General features: G+C 38.6%; 3 protein-coding genes across 3 annotated transcripts; all 3 read left to right on the top strand.

Moving 5' to 3' along the window:
- Window positions 1-663: 663 nt before the first annotated feature.
- LOC133642260 (metalloproteinase inhibitor 2-like) lies at window positions 664-3,554 on the top strand. The gene is made up of 5 exons (XM_062036358.1): window positions 664-874; window positions 2,752-2,834; window positions 2,896-2,998; window positions 3,133-3,245; window positions 3,312-3,554. Exons 1-5 carry the CDS (start codon window positions 745-747, stop codon window positions 3,486-3,488), a joined length of 606 nt encoding a protein of 201 aa, XP_061892342.1. The 5' UTR covers window positions 664-744; the 3' UTR covers window positions 3,489-3,554.
- Window positions 3,555-5,011: 1,457 nt separating this feature from the next.
- Window positions 5,012-6,638, top strand: LOC133642313 (metalloproteinase inhibitor 2-like). The gene is made up of 5 exons (XM_062036433.1): window positions 5,012-5,227; window positions 5,820-5,902; window positions 5,962-6,064; window positions 6,204-6,316; window positions 6,396-6,638. Exons 1-5 carry the CDS (start codon window positions 5,098-5,100, stop codon window positions 6,570-6,572), a joined length of 606 nt encoding a protein of 201 aa, XP_061892417.1. The 5' UTR covers window positions 5,012-5,097; the 3' UTR covers window positions 6,573-6,638.
- A 5,659-nt stretch (window positions 6,639-12,297) lies between these two features.
- On the top strand, window positions 12,298-14,814 carry LOC133642251 (metalloproteinase inhibitor 2-like). The gene is made up of 5 exons (XM_062036343.1): window positions 12,298-12,427; window positions 14,041-14,123; window positions 14,203-14,305; window positions 14,402-14,514; window positions 14,577-14,814. The coding sequence occupies exons 1-5, from the start codon at window positions 12,346-12,348 to the stop codon at window positions 14,583-14,585; spliced, it is 390 nt and encodes a 129-aa protein (XP_061892327.1). The 5' UTR covers window positions 12,298-12,345; the 3' UTR covers window positions 14,586-14,814.
- Window positions 14,815-21,279: the final 6,465 nt, after the last annotated feature.

Genomic DNA, 21,279 nt, shown 5'->3' with positions numbered 1-21,279 from the left:
AGTAAAATAATAACACCCCCTGTCCTACATTTCAGTCACAGTGGGTAGCAATGTACTGTCTTCCTCTTCACCACAAGCAGATGGAGAATAACACGAACTGACTAAAAGGAAAAAAAATTAACAACAAAAGTAGAAATCACAAACATACAGAGAAGTGTCACTGAATAAAAACAACAACAACAAAAAAGGAGTTGAGGTAAGTGGAAAGGTTCATTGTCAACAGTGAGTCACATTTATCCTATAGTGTCTTTAATTTAGCTATGTAACTAATTATGCAGCCCCAGGTCAAGTCAAATTGTTTAGGTGTACCCCTCAGATTATATTTAATTTTCTCTAAATCTAAGAAAAACCAGAGGTGCTTAAAGTGATTTCCACTCCAATAAAATCCTTCTACGAGCTATTACTGATGCAAAGGTGATACTATCCCTAAAAGTCTGCTTCATTTTTTTGATAGTTGTATCATTCAGTAGATAGTAGATATAGATCAGAAAGAACAAAACAAGTGTTGGTATTTATTTATTTATCAAGTGGTTTCTGGGCACTCAACAGTTTTTTCATTCAAAACTCCACAGACAGGTGTGTGCAAAGGTGAAATCAATCACCCAATTGTGAGAGTGATGGAGAGCATGGGAGGAGTCTGCAGCAATAAAAGGCTGCTCATCCACCCTCAAGAAAGGACACCAGAATATTTTCCTGCTGAACTTCTTTTCCCCAACTCTTCTCTTCTTAGCTACATTTTCTTCCATGATGAGTTGGATGAAGTGTTGTGTGTTCCCCCTGGTGCTGCTGTGCATGTGGCAGCTGCAAGAAGGAGCACACGCCTGCACATGTATTTATGACCATCCACAGATGCAGTTTTGCCAATCAGATGTTGGTAAGTTCAGCATTAAAATGTTAATGTTTGGTTGTACATATTTAATGTTTGCATCCATGAATTATCCTTGCATGTTAAAAGGGAATGCTGTGGAAAGTGTTGCTAATATGAATCGATGTGTAAATTTGCTGTCTTTTTTTATTTTATCTTTTTTCCCCCTCAATGATTTCCTGTCAATTTGTGCCGAAGTGTGGCAATGCCGGCTTTTAAAAGTCTTCATGTAAATTACAGCTCTTATTTTCTCAGCTAGCAAAGTGGTGTTGCTAATGACAGTAATGAAGACTTTAGACTAACTATAAAAATATATATTTTTTTATATATTACTCATTAGCCAAAAGGTATTCAAGTTTTTTTGTTTTTTTTTCTTTTAAGCGAAATGTAGATGCCTGGCTATGGGTGAGGACCGACATCCGGGCAACTGAGCTACATACGGGTTCTTCGAGCCATAGCAACCAGACTGGCGTTGAAAACAAAATGTTGCCATTACTCTTTAACCTGTCGACCTACGCTGGTTAAACCCGTCATTCTGCCTCCAAAATGCCGAAAAACTGTTTTTGGTTGTGCTAACCACAACTGGAAACAGGGAAAACAAAGGTTGTATTTTGTTCTGCCAAAGCGTGATAAAAGCCCACAGACAAATGGCTTGCAGCTTTACACTGGGAAAACGAGGACGGTTCTCACTGGAGTCCCCCAAAGTCCCGGGTCGTGTGTTCGGATCACTTCGTTTCTGGTAAATATAAGGAACAAAAATCCACCTTCTTAACCACAACTTGGCTATACGTCCGTACTAATGTTGTACTTGTTGAATTTGTACCTTATAACGTTCGACAGCTGAAGTTGTTGTTGTACAAAAATAACATGCGGTATATACTATATAGTCTATAGCCTAGCTAGCTATTTTCGAAAACCGGACAACGAGAGGATACCAAAGGCAGCGTTAAGATGGACACCACCGGGAAAACGTAAGCCAGGGCGGCCAAAGAACACCTGGCGAAGAACAGTTGAAGGGGAGCTGAAAGAATTAAGATTACATGGGGCGAGGCACAGCAGCGAGATGAATGGCGTCGAGTCGTCGAAGCCTTATTTCCCATCTGGGAAGAAGAGGATTAAGTTAAGTAATATACTATATAGTCTATAGCCTAGCTAGCTATTTTCGAAAACCGGTTTCGTTTAAATTTGCACTTAACAGTTGGGTTTTTAAAAACCAATAAACCCTATAATTTTCATGTTGCCATTCAATACATGTAGCCCTCAAATCTCTCTATTTTATACACTAACACTTGATCTTGTTGATAACTTCCGCGTCTCTTTCTTAGTAGCGTGCAGGCTAAGCTAACTAGCAAGCTAAACTAAGCTTGAGAAGCTTTAAAGTTCACTGAGACGAGTCTGACGGAAATAATACATTTTAGTTTTTTCACACGATATGCGAATAAGTAAAAATAAGTAAATGAAGGATTTAACGCCGACTTCCAAGCCACAACGCTCGTTAAATGCTTTTTCTGTCAATGCTGTGTTCGCTGTGAGCTGGTTTGTTTTCAACGAATTCCCGGTTGCTACGTCTGCACTTCCTGGTTCAGTTAGTGTAAAATGCTGCTTAAAACATCACCTAAAAGCACTGTTTGACATCTCTTTATACAATTAAATTATAAAATGTTCAAAGTATTAAAGTTTACTTCTGAGATGATGCATTTGGGTGCCCTGAGAGCCTAGATAAAATACTTGTTAGAGATTGAATCGGTTAGTACTAGCTCTGTCACGTTATAAGTGGCTTTTTGTATTTAATAATCAACTTACTGTTGAGCTGATGCCTTTTGTTGGTTTTAGGGAGATTGTTTTTAATTCCCATCAAAGAATAACTGGCTTTTTTTTTCTTCTAGCCATCAAGGCAAAGGTGGTTGCAAAGAAGGCTGTTGGTGGTAAATTTGACAATGAGATCCAGTATGACATCAAACTGATAAAGGTTAGTAATGTTAATAATTTTGTCTATGGATGCATGCATTTACATTTTTTTAATTTTCCAGATTTTGAAAGGCCCTAACAGACCCTTTGATACCATCTGCACTGCATCCTCTTCTGCAGCATGTGGTGTGACTCTGAACAAAGGTGTAGAGTATTTTATCACAGGTAAAAAAAAATCCATACATTTGAGATTTCAAAATTCTATTTTCCTACAGGAAGCTGACTAGCAAAGATCCGCTTGTGTGACTTGACATTTTTGGAATCTTTGGATTTTCGATCACCTGTCTTTTCCATTGCAGGCAAACTGAAGCCAGACGGGTCTCTGTACGTGTCATCCTGTAACTACCCTTTACCCTGGAAAAGCAGCCACAAGATCCTGGTAGAACGTTATAGAATGGGCTGTGATTGCAAGGTAAGCAAACCTAATTGATAGTCAATTACATTTGAATTAAATCCTAATCTTTGTTTTATCCTCCAGATCAATCGCTGCACCGCTGTCCTGTGTGACATCACTGGTCCAACTGAGTGTTTGTGGACTGACTGGCTGACGGGGAATTGGGTCAATAACGAGCACGACAAACAATGTGCTTGCGTCAAGAGAAGGGATGGTTCTTGTTCCTGGTACCAGGAGGCCGCTTCACCCAAAAAGGGTTAATGAACATTAAGACCTTCAAACCGTCATGCAAAACATGTCAATTAAGAATAAATCTATTTAAAGCAATGCAGTGTTTTTTACTGAGATTGCATGTTCTTAAAATGACAATCATGAGATCAGCACTTCTGCACAAAGTACTGCTTCAGCAAGAAAACCATGCATTACTTCAACTTTTATTGCATTTGTCTTAATCAGCACCTGTAATTTGTGGATTTTAATCACACATTGGCTTTTTTTGGCATGATTCTGTACTGATTCCAAACCCCTCCTATTTAGATGTGCTGTAATTTAACTGTATGTGTATTACATCAGTGGTCCCCAACCATGTAACTGCGGACCGGTCAACGCTAGAAAATTTGTCCTGGGGGAGGGGGGTGTTTGTTTTTTTGTCCTAAAAAAATACAATCATGTGTGCTTACGGACTGTATCCCTGCAGACTGTATTGATATCTAATGTAGGAACCAGAAATAACAAACAACCCTTTTGTGCGAATGACTGGGGGGGGGGGTTTTTTGGGTTGGTGCACTAATTGTAAGTGTACCTTGTTTTTTATGTTGAAATAAAAAAAAAAAAATTTTAATTTTTTTTTCTAAATGTCTTGTGCGGCCCAGTGGTTGAAGACCACTGTATTACATTGTATGTAGGCATGTTTGAAATAAACTTTCCTTCCTTGCAAGTGAAAACATCTAAAATGTTTCAATCATGATTGAGCTGAAATGCTAATTGTAAGAGGAAATGTGTTTGTAAATTGGATACAGTTTTAGCATTGTTTTATCTACCTGTGAGCCTTAACGCTGACTTGTATTGCATAAATAAAATAAGTACATTTAGTTTTTTGTATCAGTAAACCTATTTTCCTAAGCTGAATCTGTCTTTTCTATGCACTGTGGGACTCAAGTTGCTGTGGAAACCCTCTAATGAGCAAGTATTTCTGCCAAAGCAACACAAAACTGGACAAACGTATCCTGTTAACAAAAACTCGCTTTTCAAACTTACATGTATAGTTTGGTTTAGTACATACAAATCAAAGAACATGCAGTTTGCACACTTTTTTTTTAGTTAACAGGTGTGTGCAAAGGTGAAATCATTCAATTATCCAAATCTGATGTTTTTCTTGTTGGTTAGCACAAACTGTATTGCCTTATTCAAATTACACTTGTTTAGTAAAATACTATTAGAAAGAAATTGGACATTTTTTGAACCCGCTTTAGCCGCCTCTCCCTGTCCTTTCTCTGCTGTATAGTGCAGTGAATCCCTCCGCCATCATGTGCTGGAGGAAAAAGCACCAAACAAATTTGATTATGAACGTTGCCTTTGCCTTCTTTGTGTGGGTCAGTACATATAGATCAGACAGGAAGGGAAAGAGTTTTTTTCATCAGTTCTGAAGTGATATCGAGGTGCATATATTTTTTTTCATTAAAAACATCACAGACAGGTGTGTGCAAAGGTGAAATCAATCATGCACTTGTGAGAGTGATGGAGAGTGTGGGAGGAGCCTGCAGCAATAAAAGGCGTCTCATCCACCCTCCTCAAGAAAGTAGAAGTAGACCCCAGACTCACCTCTGTATTACTTCTCTCAAATATTCTCTTCTTTGTTACATTTTCTTCCATGATGAGTTGGATGAAGTGTTGTATGTTCCCCCTGATGCTGCTGTGCATGTGGCAGCTGCAAGAAGGAGCACAGGCCTGCACATGTATTTATGACCATCCACAGACACAGTTTTGCCAATCAGATGTTGGTAAGTTCAGCATTAGAATGTTTGCTTTGTGCTAAAAAGTCTGGCAAAACCAACTTTTTAAAGGTCCTTCTGCATAACTAACAGCCCTCTTGACATTTTCTCAGAAGATGACTTAGTGTTGCTTGTGATGGTAGTTTTTTATTTTTTATTCCAAAATGGCTATTGATAAGCATAGCAATGAGTAACACTCCAGCTACTTTTTATTTTATGCTTCAGCCAAAAGGTATTTATAAGCTTTTTATCAAGTTGTGATGCCAGGCTATACCTACTTTTTTTAAAACATCTTCCTGGTTCAGTTCCTGTCTTATTAGTGTAAAAACATTAACTAAAACTGCACTGTTGGCATCTATTCATACAATTAAATATGTAACTTTCAAAGTATTGCTAATGAAAGTTTACTTCTGAGATGATTCATTTAGGTGCCCTGAGAGCTTAGATAAAATACTTGTTAGAGATCGATAGCTCTGTCACGTTAAAAGTGGCTTCTTGTATTCAATAACGATCACCTTAGTGTTGAGCTGATGCCTTTGGTTGGTTTTAGGGAGATTGTTTTTAATTCCAATCAAAATTAACTGGCTTTTTTTGTTTCTAGCCATCAAGGCAAAGGTGGTTGCAAAGAAGGCTGTTGGTGGTAAATTTGACAATGAGATCCAGTATGACATCAAACTGATCAAGGTTTGTAATGTTAATTTTGTCTATGTATGCATGCATTTGAATGTTTTTTAATTTTCCAGATTTTGAAAGGCCCTAACAGACCCTTTGATACCATCTGCACTGCATCCTCCTCTGCCGCATGTGGTGTGAATCTGAACAAAGGTGTAGAATATTTTATCACAGGTAAAAAAAAAAAAATCCTTACGTTTGAGATTTCAATATTATATTTTCCTACAGGAAGATGACTAGAAATGAGCTTGTCTGCCTTTTTTTTCCTTTTCGGATACTTTAATTTTTTGATCACCTGTCTTTTCCATTGCAGGCAAACTGAAGCCAGACGGGTCTCTGTACGTGTCATCCTGTAACTACCCTTTACCCTGGAAAAGCAGCCACAAGATCCTGGTAGAACGTTATAGGATGGGCTGTGATTGCAAGGTAAGCAAACCTAATTGATGGTCAATTACATTTGAATTAAATCCTATCTTCTTCTTTATTATTTTTTTTAATCCTCCAGATCAATCGCTGCACCGCTGTCCTGTGTGACATCACTGGTCCAACGGAGTGCTTGTGGACGAACTGGCTGACGGGGAATTGGGTCAATAACGAGCACGACAAACAATGTGCTTGCGTCAAGAGAAGGGATGGTTCTTGTTCCTGGTACCAGGAGGCCGCCTCCCCTATAAAGGGTTAATGAACATTACAGACCTTCAAACCTCATACAAAACATGTCAATTACAAATAAACCTATTTAAAGCAATGCAGTGTTTTTTACTATGAGATTGCATGTTCTTAAAATGACAATCATGAGATCTGCACAAAGTACTGCTTCAGCAAGAAAACCAGGCATTACTTCAACTTTATTGCATTGTCACGTTCTGGATTTTAATCACTTGTAAATTGGCTTCTTGGCATAAACAACCAAAACATCACTTACTGTACAATGTCTGGTGTCATTAGGATGCCAACTGTTAGGATGTTCTATCCCTATTTAGATGAATGACTCATAATTCTCGCAAAGAAAACAAGTGTCTTGTCATTCTTGCCGTTATCTGGTCTAAAATGTACCAACTTGTTGGGATACATCCTCAACCTTCTATCCAGGTAAGAAGCATGATTTATCATCTAGAAAAAACTTTTGAGAAGGGAAGCGAGAAAGCACCAGACCACTCGATGTAAACATAGCATGAACTGGTGATCACGTTGTCACTATAGTTTGTCTACGTTAGCGCTGATATCACTATTTGGTTAATCAAGTCAGGACATGTAAATTGAGTATTGTTGGTGCCTTTGAATGATTATTTATTGGGTGTTATGGACAGAATAGAGGACCTCCCATTGGCTCCGCTGTAAGCAAACTTTTATTTATGTTTATTTACATGCTAAGATGCATTAAAAAAAATCCGTCCATGGTCATGTCTAGGCAACATTCCAAAAAATTCCAGTTCTCCATTGTCTCTTTTGTGAAACAAATATGTTGTTCCTTTGGCCAGGTTATTGTCATTTTGCCACTGTGCTTTCTGTTAAAACAGTAATTTATCCTGTGCTGAAAAGTCTCCATTAGAGTATATATTATGGTGTTTATCAATATTATTGTTTCACTGCCTTTTATTTTGTTTCCTGTGTTTTTCCCCCTCATTTTGTACAGGGTACGCAATTAAAAAGAAATGTTAAAAGGCCAGACCCAGGGCATGTCTAGCTCGTGTTTATTTTAATAAACAATCAAAATGAGCATTTTTTCTCTTGCTTGGTGGAAAGTTGTTAAATTATATATTTTTACATAATGTAGCTTTAATGTAGCAAGCTACAGAAGTGTATTAATTAACTCATATTATGTTCTACATATGGTGAATGTTCATATTCATCTTGGAGAAAGCAAACCTTCAAGTTTAAGTAAACAGTGGTATTTCAGTGTGAGCACATGATGAGATAAGGCCTCTTAGTTTGATATTCGCAGGTGATTTGGATCGCTTCTCGTAGGAAGGAGACCCTAATTTGGACTTGGGAATGCAATAATGATAGCCATATCCTTGAGAAGAGACTACCTGTCTAGTTCAAACGTCAACCTTTAAGTAATGACTTAACACTTGTGTTATGTTCATATTGTTGTTACTCAGCCAGCGTTTGTGGGTCTGATGGACCCGTTGCATTTTGTGGCTTTTAATGCCTCACAATCAAACACTTTTATGTTAAAATACTGAACAGATGGTTACCTTATCCCAATAAACATCTGGAAAATTTTTCTGCCAGTTTCTGCATCCCACAGGGATTCTTCTTTTGTGTTTTTGCACCTGCGGTTCCCACACAAGGTTGCACCATTGTTTGTCAATGCTGTCTGCTCTCATTTTCTCGCACATTTGACCCTGTCCTCCTCCTGTCTAGGCCTGCTGTGTGTGTGTGTGTGTGTGTGTGGTGGTGCTGTTTAGACTTAGCGCTAGTGATGGGGCGTCATGAAGCGTTTCGACACATTGCAAAACTGTATTGATACTGTGTCGATACTGTGTCACTAAATACTGACATCTGCTGGACATTAAAAATCCCTACAGGCAATCTATGGACCGACTCAACTGACACTGATTTTATGACCTAGTATATACAATAATATAAACCAGGTCATTGTATTTCATTTAGGATTATTTCATATCTTCATTTAAATAAAAATATTTTTTTATCTTTTTTAGATACAGTCAATAAATAATGTGAACATGTATCATAAGATGGAAATCTAAGAGAACGTGTTGTGAATGAGGATGCTTGTGGACTGGGAATTTTTATTTTAATTTTTTTTACACATTTTTATTTAAAAAAAACAGTTTTTCCATTGTATTACATTTTAGACGATTTCTCTTCTTAGTTATTATTTCTCCGGCTGTAGAAAAGACCCGCTCACAGGGCACAGAGGAGGCGTCAGTGCGACACAGTTCGCGTATCGGTCACGTGACCGAAACAGCTCATGATCGGTCAAGTGACTTTCTAAAAGCGGTACGCGCACCGACACAGGGTTTTGCTCTATGAGTTCGACGCATGCGCCGATGCATCGGTGTTGCCGGACCCATCACTACTTAGCGCACACCCAGACAGACAAAGAAGGAACTGATGGTTTGGCTTTTCCAAGGCACGAATCCTCCATTTTTTGACTAAGATTCCTCCGGGTACTGCAGACCTGTTTAAATGACGCTCGCTTGTAATAAAGCAACTTTTGGTTCAGCAAAGCGTCTCTGACGTCTCTTTTGATCCAACTACAAAGCCGCATCGTCCCAAGACCAGGAATACACTTCACTACTTTTGCCGTTTAGCTTGTGGTGTAGCTTGCTACAATTCCCTGGGGACAGCTTCACCTGTAGCTTAACTACATTTAATCAAAAGTAACTAGTAGCTTAGCTTACTACATTTTCCAAAGTAGCTTGCCCATCACTCTATATAAGCTGTACATCGCTATCATTAGCGCTAAGTCTGTTTCATCCTTCATCCACCGTGTTTGAGGGTTGCAGGAAGAGTGCATATTTTCCCATAAGTTGTTTTTATTCAGACAAGGCAAGCGCAAAAAAGAACTTTCTTGAATTCCGACGCCGCCACCGGAACACTTAAAACTCGGCTGCGACGTCATTCCCAGCTCCGACTTTCAACTTCCGAAGTAAACGGAACGCAGCACGAGTGTCCCTGACCTTTCTCTGCTCTGTGGTGCGGTGGAGCCTCCTCCCTTAAAGGCCTACTGAAATGCGATTTTCTTATTTAAACGGGGATAGCAGGTCCATTCTATGTGTCATACTTGATCATTTTGCGACATTGCCATATTTTTGCTGAAAGGATTTAGTAGAGAACATCGACGATAAAGTTTGCAACTTTTGGTCGCTGATAAAAAAGCCTTGCCTGTACCGGAAGTAGCGTGACGTCACAGGTTGTGGAGCTCCTCACATCTGCACATTGTTTACAATCATGGCCACCAGCAGCGAGAGCAATTCGGACCAAGAAAGCGACGATTTCCCCATTAATTTGAGTGAGGATGAAAGATTTGTGGATGAGGAAAGTGAGAGCGAAGGACTGGAGGGCAGTGGAAGCGATTCAGATAGGGAAGATGCTGTGAGAGGCGGGTGGGACCTGATATATTCAGCTGGGAATGACTAAAACAGTAAATAAACACAAGACATATATATACTCTATTAGCCACAACACAGCCAGGCTTATATTTAATATGCCACAAATTAATCCCGCATAACAAACACCTCCCCCCTCCCGTCCATATAACCCGCCAATACAAATCAAACACCCACACAACACACTCAACCCCACAGCCCAGAGTACCGTTCACCTCTGCAAAGTTCATACAGCAAATATATTTCCCCAAAGTCCCCAAAGTTACGTACGTGACATGCACATAGCGGCATGCACGTACGGGCAAGCGATCAAATGTTTGGAAGCCGCAGCTGCGTACTCACGGTACCGCGTATCCAACTCAAAGTCCTCCTGGTAAGAGTCTCTGATGTCCCAGTTCTCCACAGGCTAATGGTAAAGCTTGACTGTCATCTTTCGGGAATGTAAACAATGAAACACCGGCTACGTGTTTGTGTTGCTGCAGCCGGCCGCTAATACACCGCTTCCCACCTACAGCTTTCTTCTTTGCTGTCTCCATTGTTCATTAAACAAATTGCAAAAGATTCACCAACACAGATGTCCAGAATACTGTGGAATTTTGCGATGAAAACAGACGACTTAATAGCTGGCTACAATGGTGTTCCAAAATGTCCGCTACAATCCGTGACGTCACGCGCAAACGTCATCATACCGAGACGTTTTCAGCAGGATATTTCGCGGGAAATTTAAAATTGCACTTTACTAATCTAACCCGGCCGTATTGGCATGTGTTGCAATGTTAAGATTTCATCATTGATATATAAACTATCAGACTGCGTGGTCGGTAGTAATGGGTTTCAGTAGGCCTTTAAGTGGTTTCTGTTATTTTAGGAGAGTTCATTGACAGTCATGATTTAGTCAATTTAATTATAGTACTCGGTAAAAGGTTTATTTTTAAGGCCAAAAACAGATATTCACTTAGTATTACTTTCTTTAAAACATGTATTCAGTATTTTTTAACTTCAGGAAGTTACATGGTTGAAAATGATAATGATGCCAAAAAACATAAAAAAAGATGGGAAGTTCTCAAAGGCTTATTTTGAAAATGTAATTATGTTTATAGATTATATGCTATCTGTTGTTGTGTTCCCTAATTTGAGTGACCTGGACATAATCTGGACTGGACATAAATGCTTATTTTGAAAATGTAATTTTGTTTATAAATTATATGCAATCTGTTGTGTTCCCTAATTTTTTTCAGTGTACATGGATGAAGGTGTGTGTTGCTGAGCCCGACTTGGACATTATCTAGACTGGACCTGGTTTTAAAAACCCTTTAACCAAATCTAATTTCATTGACAACCTGGTCTAGTGAAGATAAGGTCGTTTTTTTAAAAATAAAATAAAATAAGATAAATAAATAAAAAACATTTTCTTGGATAAAAAAGAAAGTAAAACAATATAAAAACCATTACATAAAAAAATAGTAATTAATGAAAATGTTAGTGGACCAGCAGCACATACAATCATGTGTGCTTCAGGGACCCTTGCAGACGTGTTGTCTATGTTGTGGGAACCAGAATATTGGTAGCAGAAAGAAACAACCCCTTTTGTGTGAGTGGGTGTGGATGAGTGTGAATGGGGGAGGGAGGTTTTTTGGGTAGATGCACTAATTGAAAGTGTATCTTGTGTTTTTATGTTGATTTAATTTTAAAAAAAAAAAGTTGCCATGGAAACAGTATAATAGTGAATATTGACCTTGTCTGCCTAGGCCAGGAAACTGGACCAGAAAATAGAATCCGATACATTTTTACTGTTAGTTAACAAAAACTCTGTATTGTGTGATTTAGCACAGTGGTCCCCAACCACTGTTTTGGTACCGGGCCGCACAAGAAATAAAAAAATAAAAAAATTGAAATTTTTATTTTTAATTTTTATTAAATCAACATAAAAAACACAATGTATACATTATATATCAATATAAATCAATACAGTCTGCAGGGATACAGTCCGTAAGCACACATGACTATTTCTTTATGAGAAAAAAAAAAAAAAAATCACCCACCCCCACACCCCACAGGTCCGTGGGACAAATTTTCAAGCGTTGACCGGTCCGCAGCTACAAAAAGGTTGGGGACCACTGGTTTAGCACATACATAAAGAAAACAATTGCTGTAGTTTTCCTAATTTACAGTTACAGTACAAAATGCACATTTGTTTTCATTAAAAACGTCACAGACAGGTGTGTGCAAAGGTGAAATCAATCATCCAATTGTGCCAGTGATGGAGAGTGTGGGAGGAGTCTGCTGCAATAAAAGGCTGCTTATCCACCCAAACCGTCTCTTCTTAGCTGCATTTTCTTCCATGATGAGTTGGATGAAGTGTTGTGTGTATGCATGCGGCAGCTGCAAGAAGGAGCACACGCCTGCACATGTGTTTATGACCATCCACAGATGACGTTTTGCCAGTTAGATGTCAGTAAGTTCAACATTAAAATGCTAATAGTTTACTTTGTGCAAAAGCAACTTTTAGAGGTCATTTTGCACAACTACAGTTCTTAACTAAACATGTTCTTGCAAGATGTCTTAGTGTTGCTGGTGAACATATTGAAGAGTTTAAAAAAAATGTTTTTAAAGCCAAAATGGTTCATTATAAGCTTGGCAAGTAACACTGGTGTCAAAGTCATTTTACATTGGGGGCCACATGGAGAAAAATCTACTGGACTGGTAAAATCACAGCATGATAACTTAAAAATGAAGACAACTTCAGGTTGTTTTTTGTTTGAAAATAGAACAAGCACATTCTGAAAATGTACAAATCATGTTTTTTTTGTTTGTTTTTTACATGTTGCGGTTAATGGTATTCTACCTATTTTTTTTAATTGTTTATACTTTTTGAATAAATGTGATAATGTTCATCAGTCAACTCATTGGTGTTCATTTTCAGTCTATCAAGATAAAATATAAAAATCAAATTACAGGATGTTATTTATGTAGTTTGCTCATTTTCCTCGACTGGTGCACTATCATGTAGTTTATTTTATTTTTTAAATATGTAGAATCATCTACAAAGAATTGCTATTGCTACATCTCGTGGACACATTTAGAACAGCAGTTTTTTTCATTGAAAATTTTCGGCTCCGTTTTATACTAAGCAAACTCATCCTGCGGGCCGAATAAAACCTGTTTGCGGGCCTGATCCAGCCTGCGGGCCGTACGTTTGACACCCCTGATCTAGCTCAACGGTTTATCTCGTCAGCCAAGAGATATTTGTAAGGTGTTATGAAGTTTTTTTTGTTTTTTTTTAGGGAAATGTAGATGCCAAGCAATACTTACCTGTGGACGTCTACATTTCTGGTTCAGTGCAAAAATCACTCCTGTAAGACCGTAGCTAAATTAACAGCAATGTTTTCGACATATGTATATATCGACATACCTATCAAAGTATTGCTGGGTTAACATTTTTAAACCTTTTGATGCACTAAATTTTAAGTTGACGCCTTGTGCAGAATTGGCTATTTTTTTGGAATCCCACCAAACTATCAACAAATGAAGCAGACTTTTAGGGATAGCCTTTGCATCATTAATAGCTCGTAGAAGGATTTTATTGGAGTGGAAATCACAACATGCCCAAGGCCTCTCTATGGTTTAAGCACCTCATGTTTTTCTTAGATTTAGACAAATACATATAATCTGAGGGGTACACCAAAACAATTCCACTTGACCTGGGGCTGCAGAATTAGCTACATAGCTAAATTAAAGACACTATAGGACAAATGTGACTCACTGTTGACAATGAACCTTTTTTGAGGGAAGAGGGGAAAAAAGTGTCTTCTCAGTACCTGTATTATAATTTCCCAATAAAATGAATTAAAAGTATTGCTAATGAAAGTTTACTTCGGAGTTGATGCTTTTGACTACCCTGCGAGATCGGCTAAAAATACATGGAGATTGAATCTGCAAGAGTCTGTCACATTTATGTCAAGTGGCTTTTTGTATTTAACAATCACCCTACTGTTTATCTGATGCCTTTGTTGGTTTTTGGTAAATTGTTTTAATTCTGATCAAAGATTGACTTTTCTTTGTTTCTAGCCATCAAGGCAAAGGTGGTTGCGCAGACGACAGTTGGTGGTAAATTTAACAATGAGATCAAGTATGACATCAAACTGACCAAGGTTGTGTATTATATATTTATTTATTTAGTCCATTATGTTCATGCATGCATGCACATTTTTATAAAATGTTTTCCCCCAGATATTGAAAGGCCCCAACAGACCCTTTGATACCATCTACACTGCATCCTCCTTTGCATCATGTGGTGTGATTCTGAACAAAGGTGTAGAATATTTTATCACAGGTAAAAAAGTCCTTGGATCCAAAATTGTAGAACTTTGATTGTATAACTTTAATTATATTTTCATATTTCTTAAGTTTTATCACCTTTCCATTGCAGGCAAACTGACGCCTGACGGGTCTCTGTACGTGTCATCCTGTAACTATGTTGTTCCCTGGAAAAGCAGCCACAAGATCCTGGTAGAACGTTATAAGATGGGCTGTGATTGCAAGGTAAGCAAACCTAATTGATACATTTTTTTAAATTAAATCCTAATCTTTTTTTTATCCTCCAGATCAATTGATGTCACTCTGTTCCTTGCGGAATCAGTGGTCCAGCTGAGTGCTTGTGGACTGACTGGCTGACTGGGACAGTGGAGCAGGACAAACAATGTGCTTGCATCAAGAGAAGTGATGGTTCTTGTGTCTGGTACAAGGAGGCCGCTTCACCCAAAAAGGGTTAATGAACATAATAGACCCTAAAAACTCCACCATGCAAAACATGCCAATTCTGAATAAATCAATTAAATGCAATGCAATGCAGTTTGTTTTTGTTGAGGTTGCATGTTTTTAAAAAGGACAATCAGGAGTTGGTGCTCTAACCAACAAAATGGAATCCTCGCAAGAAAACCATGCATGACTTCAACTTTTATTGCATTGCTGTCAAAAGCAAAACAAGTAATTCTGTGGATTTTGATTTCTAGTAAATGGGCTTTTTGGTGTGATTTAGTATGACTCCAAACCGCTTTAAATTTTGTTGCCAGTGAGGACATCTTCTAAAAATGTTCGTTGGAAAACTCAAAAGCCAACATGAGCTGACCAACTCCCTTTACTTACTGTAAAGATGCCAAACAATGGAGCATGTTAAATGTTTGTACACATACAACACTTTTTTTAATGTTGGTGCACTGACATGTATAAACAGATGGAAAGCACACTTGTGATACATTCACAATTTGTTCTGCAAAATTTATTGTAAAATGTTTCATTTTAATCTACGTTGCATTAAAGGCCTACTTAAATCCACTACTGCTGACCACACAGTCTGATAGTTTATATATCAATGATGAAATCTTAACATTGCAACACATGCCAATACGGTTAACTTATAAGGTGCAATTTTAAATTTCCCGGGAAACTTCTGGCTGAAAGCGTTTCGGTATGACGTTTGCGCGTGACGTCAAGGGTTGAAGCGGAAGTATTGGGACACATTGTATCCAAATACAAACAGCTCTGTTTTCATCGCAAAAATCCACAGTATTCTGGACATCTGTGTTGGTGAATCTTATGCAATTTGTTCAATTAACAATGGAGACTGCAAAGAAGAAAGCTGTAGTTGGGATCGGTGTATTAGCGGCTGGCTACAGCAACACAACCAGGAGGACTTTGAGTTGGATAGCAGACGCGCTATCCGACGCTACAACGCCGCGCCGCTGTCCTCACCTTGACTTCCTCCGTCTCCAGGCCGCCGACCGCATCGATGATCGGGTGAAGTCCTTCGTCGCGCCGTCGATCGCTGGAACGCAGGTGAGCACGGGTCGTGATGAGGGCTGGCTGGCGTAGGTGGAGAGCTAATGTTTTTAGGTCCCGTAGCTAAGTTAGCTTCAATGGCGTCGTTAGCAGCAGCATTGCTAGGCTTCGCCAGGCTGGAAAGCATTAACCGTGTGGTTACGGGTTCAGGGTTTGGTAGTATTGTTGATCTTCTGTCTATCCTTCCAGTCAGGGGCTTATTTTCTTTTGTTTCTATCTGCAGTTAAGCACGATGCTATCACGTTAGCTCTGTAGCTAAAGTGCTTCGCCGCTGTATTGTCGTGGAGATAAAAGTCACTGTGAATGTCCATTTTGCATTCTCGACTCTCATTTTCAAGAGGATATAGTATCCGAGGTGGTTTAAAATACAAATCCATGATCCACAATAGAAAAAGGAGAAAGTGTGGAATCCAATGAGCCCTTGTACCTAAGTTACGGTCAGAGCGAAAAAAGATACGTCCTGCACTGCACTCTAATCCTTCACTCTCACGTCCCTCATCCACGAATCTTTCATCCTGGCTCAAATTAATGGGGTAATCGTCGCTTTCTCGGTCCGAATCACTCTCTCTGCTGGTGTAAACAATGTGCAAATGTGAGGAGCCCTTCAACCTGCGACGTCACGCTACTTCCGGTACAGGCAAGGCTTTTTTATCAGCGACCAAAACTTTATCGTCGATGTTCTCTACTAAATACTTTCAGCAAAAATATGGCAATATCGCGAAATGATCAAGTATGACACGTAGAATGGATCTGCTATCCCCGTTTAAATAAGAAAATTTCATTTCAGTAGGCCTTTAACTCTCTAAATTATGTCAGCTTCATACCGAGCCTGTTTAAAACCTTTTTAATTGACCCCTCAAGCCTCTTTGATCTAAACTGACCATGATCAAAACTGATCTTGCACATTTTTTTTTTATTTAACAAATTGGCATGGAAGTTAATTTACATGGACTGAAGTGAAACTCTACTTAAGTGTTAATGGTTTTTTTTCAGTAACGAGTAATCTACTGTTTCCATTGCCATTACTGAGAATGTGAAGTGATAGTACTTTGATTCCTTCAGGAGGGTTCCATCAGGAACATTTCAATTCCTGCAGCAGTGTACGGAATTGAGATCGAATTTGAAAAGAAAATGGGGGTATACATGGAAAAAAATAAAATAAATATTACAATAAGAATAAAAACAGTTTGGTTGTTTATTCCGTCCTTGTTGAAATGGTCATGCAGCTGTGTGGTGACTCTGAAATAAGAATGTAACAATCAGATCACATGAAAACAGCTAAGACAATATAAGTCATACAGGGAAATGCATTTTTAGACAATATGATTTGCCTGAGCGGCTAGGAGACACCAAAAAATGGATTTGAAAAGTCAGATTTAAAATATATAATTTTTTTTCCCCCACGGGCCGGATTTGGACGCTGGTGGGTCGTAGTTTGGGGACCCGTTATCTAGTCCAGTGGTTCTCAAATGGGGGTACGCGTACCCCTGGGGGTATTTGAAGGTATGCCAAGGGGTACGTGAGATTTTTAAAAAATATTCTAAAAAAAGCAACAATTCAAAAATCCTTTATAAATATATTTATTGAATAATACTTCAACAAAATAAATGTTTAGAATTAAGTTCATGAATCCAGATGGATCTCTATTACAATCCCCAAAGAGGGCACTTTAAGGTGATGATTTGAGTAGAAATCTTTATTTATAATTGAATCACTTGTTTATTTCAACAAGTTTTCAGTTATTTGTATATCTTTTTTTCCAAATAGTTCAAGAAAGACCACTACAAATGAGCAATATTTTGCACTGTTATACAATTTAATAAATCAGAAACTGATGACATAGTGCTGTATTTTACTTATTTATCTCTTTTTTTCAACCAAAAATGCTTTGCTCTGATTAGGGGGTATTTGAATTTAAAAAATGTACATCACTGAAAAAAGGTTGAGAACCACTGATCTAGTCGATAGAAAACGGCTAAATAAATGTAATCCATTCTTATTAGTATATGATTAGCTACTGACGTACCACGACGTGACTCACATTTCGACATGTTACCATAGCAACAACGCTGCAAACATTACGAGCTGATTTGACTGTGTACTTTTGTCCGCTTCCTCCGAGACAAACGGCAAGTTTGCAATAGATGTCAGACTCTTAGGAGCCGTGGAAACACTAGTTGCTAACTTGTTTGTAGTGGAGGCAGACTAAGACTAAATGTTTAGCTCACTACGATGCCATGTTATCTTACATTTCGTGTGATTCAACAATCATTTAGAAATAAATAATGTGTAGTTACCTTTTACTCCTCTTGCTTCGATGTCCATGAACTGGAACGTTGCACTTGATAATGCTGCGGTGTAAACTCGCAATGGAACCAGTGCTTCAGGCTGCTTGGCTGTCGGGAGGAGAAAGGCACCGCAGTGTGGGCGCTCAGATGCCGCGTCCTGCAGGTGCAACCCACGGCGGCAGCCCGACCCTTGTTGCATTGAAAGTGTTCTTATATTCTCCGCTGAAGCCCTCAAATTATGAAGTGGAGCTCCCGCCTCGGTTAAGCTACTTGTCGGCAGTTAGGCAGACATTTTGTTCACAACTTGGGTTTTTAAAAAAAAAGAAAAAACTTCTCTGAAAAGGAGCGGGGATTATTGGTGACCGGAACCGGAATGCAACATCGCTCACACACACTGGTAAGATGCTCGCACACGCACTGGTAAGATGCTCGCACACGCACTGGTAAGATGCGCTCATACACATAACTGAAATCTTTGCACACATACTACTGAAATTGTTGTCTCTCACACGGACGTGTAAAAAGCACACACACACACACACACACACACACACACACACACACACACACACACACACACACACACACACACACACACACACACACACACACACACACACACACACACACACACACACACACACACACACACACACACACACACACACACACACACACACACACACACACACACACAGGTGAAATCCGTTTATACACAATAGTGAACAATAATTCCAGGAGTGTGTATGTGTGCTTAAAAGAAACACATATTTTAGTAGTGTTTATGAGAGTGTTTCAGTAGGGTGTGTAAGAGAAAAAGATTTTAGTTGTTTATGTGAGAGCATTTCAGTAGTGTATGTAAGAATGTTTCAGTAGTGTTTATAAGAGTGTTTCAGTAGTGTTTATAAGAGTGTTTCAGTAGTGTTTATAAGAGTGTTTCAGTAGTGTATGTAAGAGTGTTTCAGTAGTGTTTGTAAGAGTGTTTCAGTAGTGTTTATACGAGTGTTTCAGTAGTGTTTATAAGAGTGTTTCAGTAGTGTATGTAAGAGTGTTTCAGTAGTGTTTGTAAGAGTGTTTCAGTAGTGTTTATAAGAGTGTTTCAGTAGTGTATGTAAGAGTGTTTCAGTAGTGTATGCAAATGTTTCAGTAGTGTTTATAAGAGTGTTTCAGTAGTGTATGTAAGAGTGTTTCAGTAGTGTATGTAAGTGTTTCAGTAGTATTTATAAGAGTGTTTCAGTAGTGTATGTAAGAGTGTTTCAGTAGTGTTTATAAGAGTGTTTCAGTAGTGTTTATAAGAGTGTTTCCGTAGTGTATGTAAGAGTGTTTCAGTAGTGTTTATAAGAGTGTTTCAGTAGTGTATGTAAGAGTGTTTCAGTAGTGTATGTAAGTTACATACACATGTGTGGCCACGCCCTCGCTAGCACCAAACCCCCCCACACATCACCCCCACCCCCCACCCCCCCACCCACCCTCCGTGCGTCGGTTGAGGTTAGAGAGTTAGGGCTGCATGGGATTCTGGGTATTTGTTGTGTTGTGTTTATGTTGTGTTACGGTGCGGAGGTTCTCCAGAAATGTATTTGTCATTCTTTTTTGGTGTGGGTTCACAGTGTGGCGCATATTTGTAACGTAGCAGTGTTAAAGTTGTTTTATACGGGCACCGTCAGTGTAAGCTGTGTGGCTGCTGACCAAGTATGCCTTGCTGTCTCCCACGGGTGCAAGTTAAAGCTTCATACATCATGAGGCCGGGCTGGCATGCTGTTTGTGCAAGTTATAGAGGATAATATATGCAGTGCCATCACCGTACGCCCTTAATTTAGTTGTTAGGGGTTGCCGATCCCTGCCCAAGACGTTCATTGAAAATACATGCAACCCTAACTCAAAATGCCGGACATTTGAGGCATTTTAGAAACCCCGCCCGGACGCCCCGGACACACCCGCAAAAGAGGACATGTCCGGGGAAAAGTGGACGTATGGTCAGCCTAATGTAAGTGTTTCAGTACTGTTTATAAGAGTGTTTCAGTAGTGTTTATAAGAGTGTTTCAGTAGTGTATGTATGTGTGTTTCAGTAGTGTTTATAAGAGTGTTTCAGTAGTGTATGTAAGAGTGTTTGAGTAGTGTTTATAAGAGTGTTTCAGTAGTGTATGTAAGAGCATTTCAGTAGTGTTTATAAGAGCATTTCAGTAGTGTTTATAAGAATGTTTCAGTAGTGTATGTAAGAGCATTTCAGTAGTGTATGTAAGAGCATTTCAGTAGTGTGTATAAGAGTGTTTTAGTAGGGTGTGTGAGAGAAAAACATTTCAGTTGTTTATGTGAGAGCATTTCAGTAGTGTATGTAAGAGCATTTCAGTAAAGTGTATAAGAGTGTTTCAGTAGGGAGTGTGAGAGAAGAAGATTTCAGTTGTTTATGTGAGAGCATTTCAGTAGTGTATGTAAGAGTGTTTCAGTAGTGTTTATAAGAGTGTTTCAGTAGTGTTTATAAGAGTGTTTCAGTAGTGTATGTAAGAGTTTTTCAGTAGTGTATGTAAGAGTGTTTCAGTAGTGTATGTAAGTGTCTCAGTAGTGTAAGTGTTTCAGTAGTGTTTATAAGAGTGTTTCAGTAGTGTATGTAAGAGTGTTTCAGTAGTGTTTATAAGAGTGTTTCAGTAGTGTATGTAAGAGTGTTTCAGTAGTGTTTATAAGAGTGTTTCAGTAGTGTATGTAAGAGCACTTCAGTAGTGTTTATAAAAGTGTTTCAGTAGTGTATGTAAGAGCATTTCAGTAGTGTGTATAAGAGTGTTTCAGTAGTGTATGTAAGAGTGTTTCAGTAGTGTTTATAAGAGTGTTTCAGTAGTGTATGTAAGAGCATTTCAGCAGTGTTTATAAGAGTGTTTCAGTAGTGTTTGTAAGAGTGTTTCAGTAGTGTTTATAAGAGTGTTTCAGTAGTGTATGTAAGAGCATTTCAGTAGTGTATGTAAGAGCATTTCAGTAGTGTGTATAAGAGTGTTTTAGTAGGGTGTGTGAGAGAAAAACATTTCATTGTTTATGTGAGAGCATTTCAGTAGTGTATGTAAGAGCATTTCAGTAAAGTGTATAAGAGTGTTTCAGTAGGGTGTGTGAGAGAAAAAGATTTCAGTTGTTTATGTGAGAGCATTTCAGTAGTGTATTTAAGAGTGTTTCAGTAGTGTTTATAAGAGTGTTTCAG

This window comes from Entelurus aequoreus, linkage group LG25, assembly GCF_033978785.1.
Source record: "Entelurus aequoreus isolate RoL-2023_Sb linkage group LG25, RoL_Eaeq_v1.1, whole genome shotgun sequence".
In the NCBI taxonomy this organism is placed as follows: domain Eukaryota; kingdom Metazoa; phylum Chordata; class Actinopteri; order Syngnathiformes; family Syngnathidae; genus Entelurus; species Entelurus aequoreus.
The sequence above is the reverse complement of the archived record's forward strand: the minus strand, read 5'-3'. Positions and strand labels throughout refer to the sequence as shown.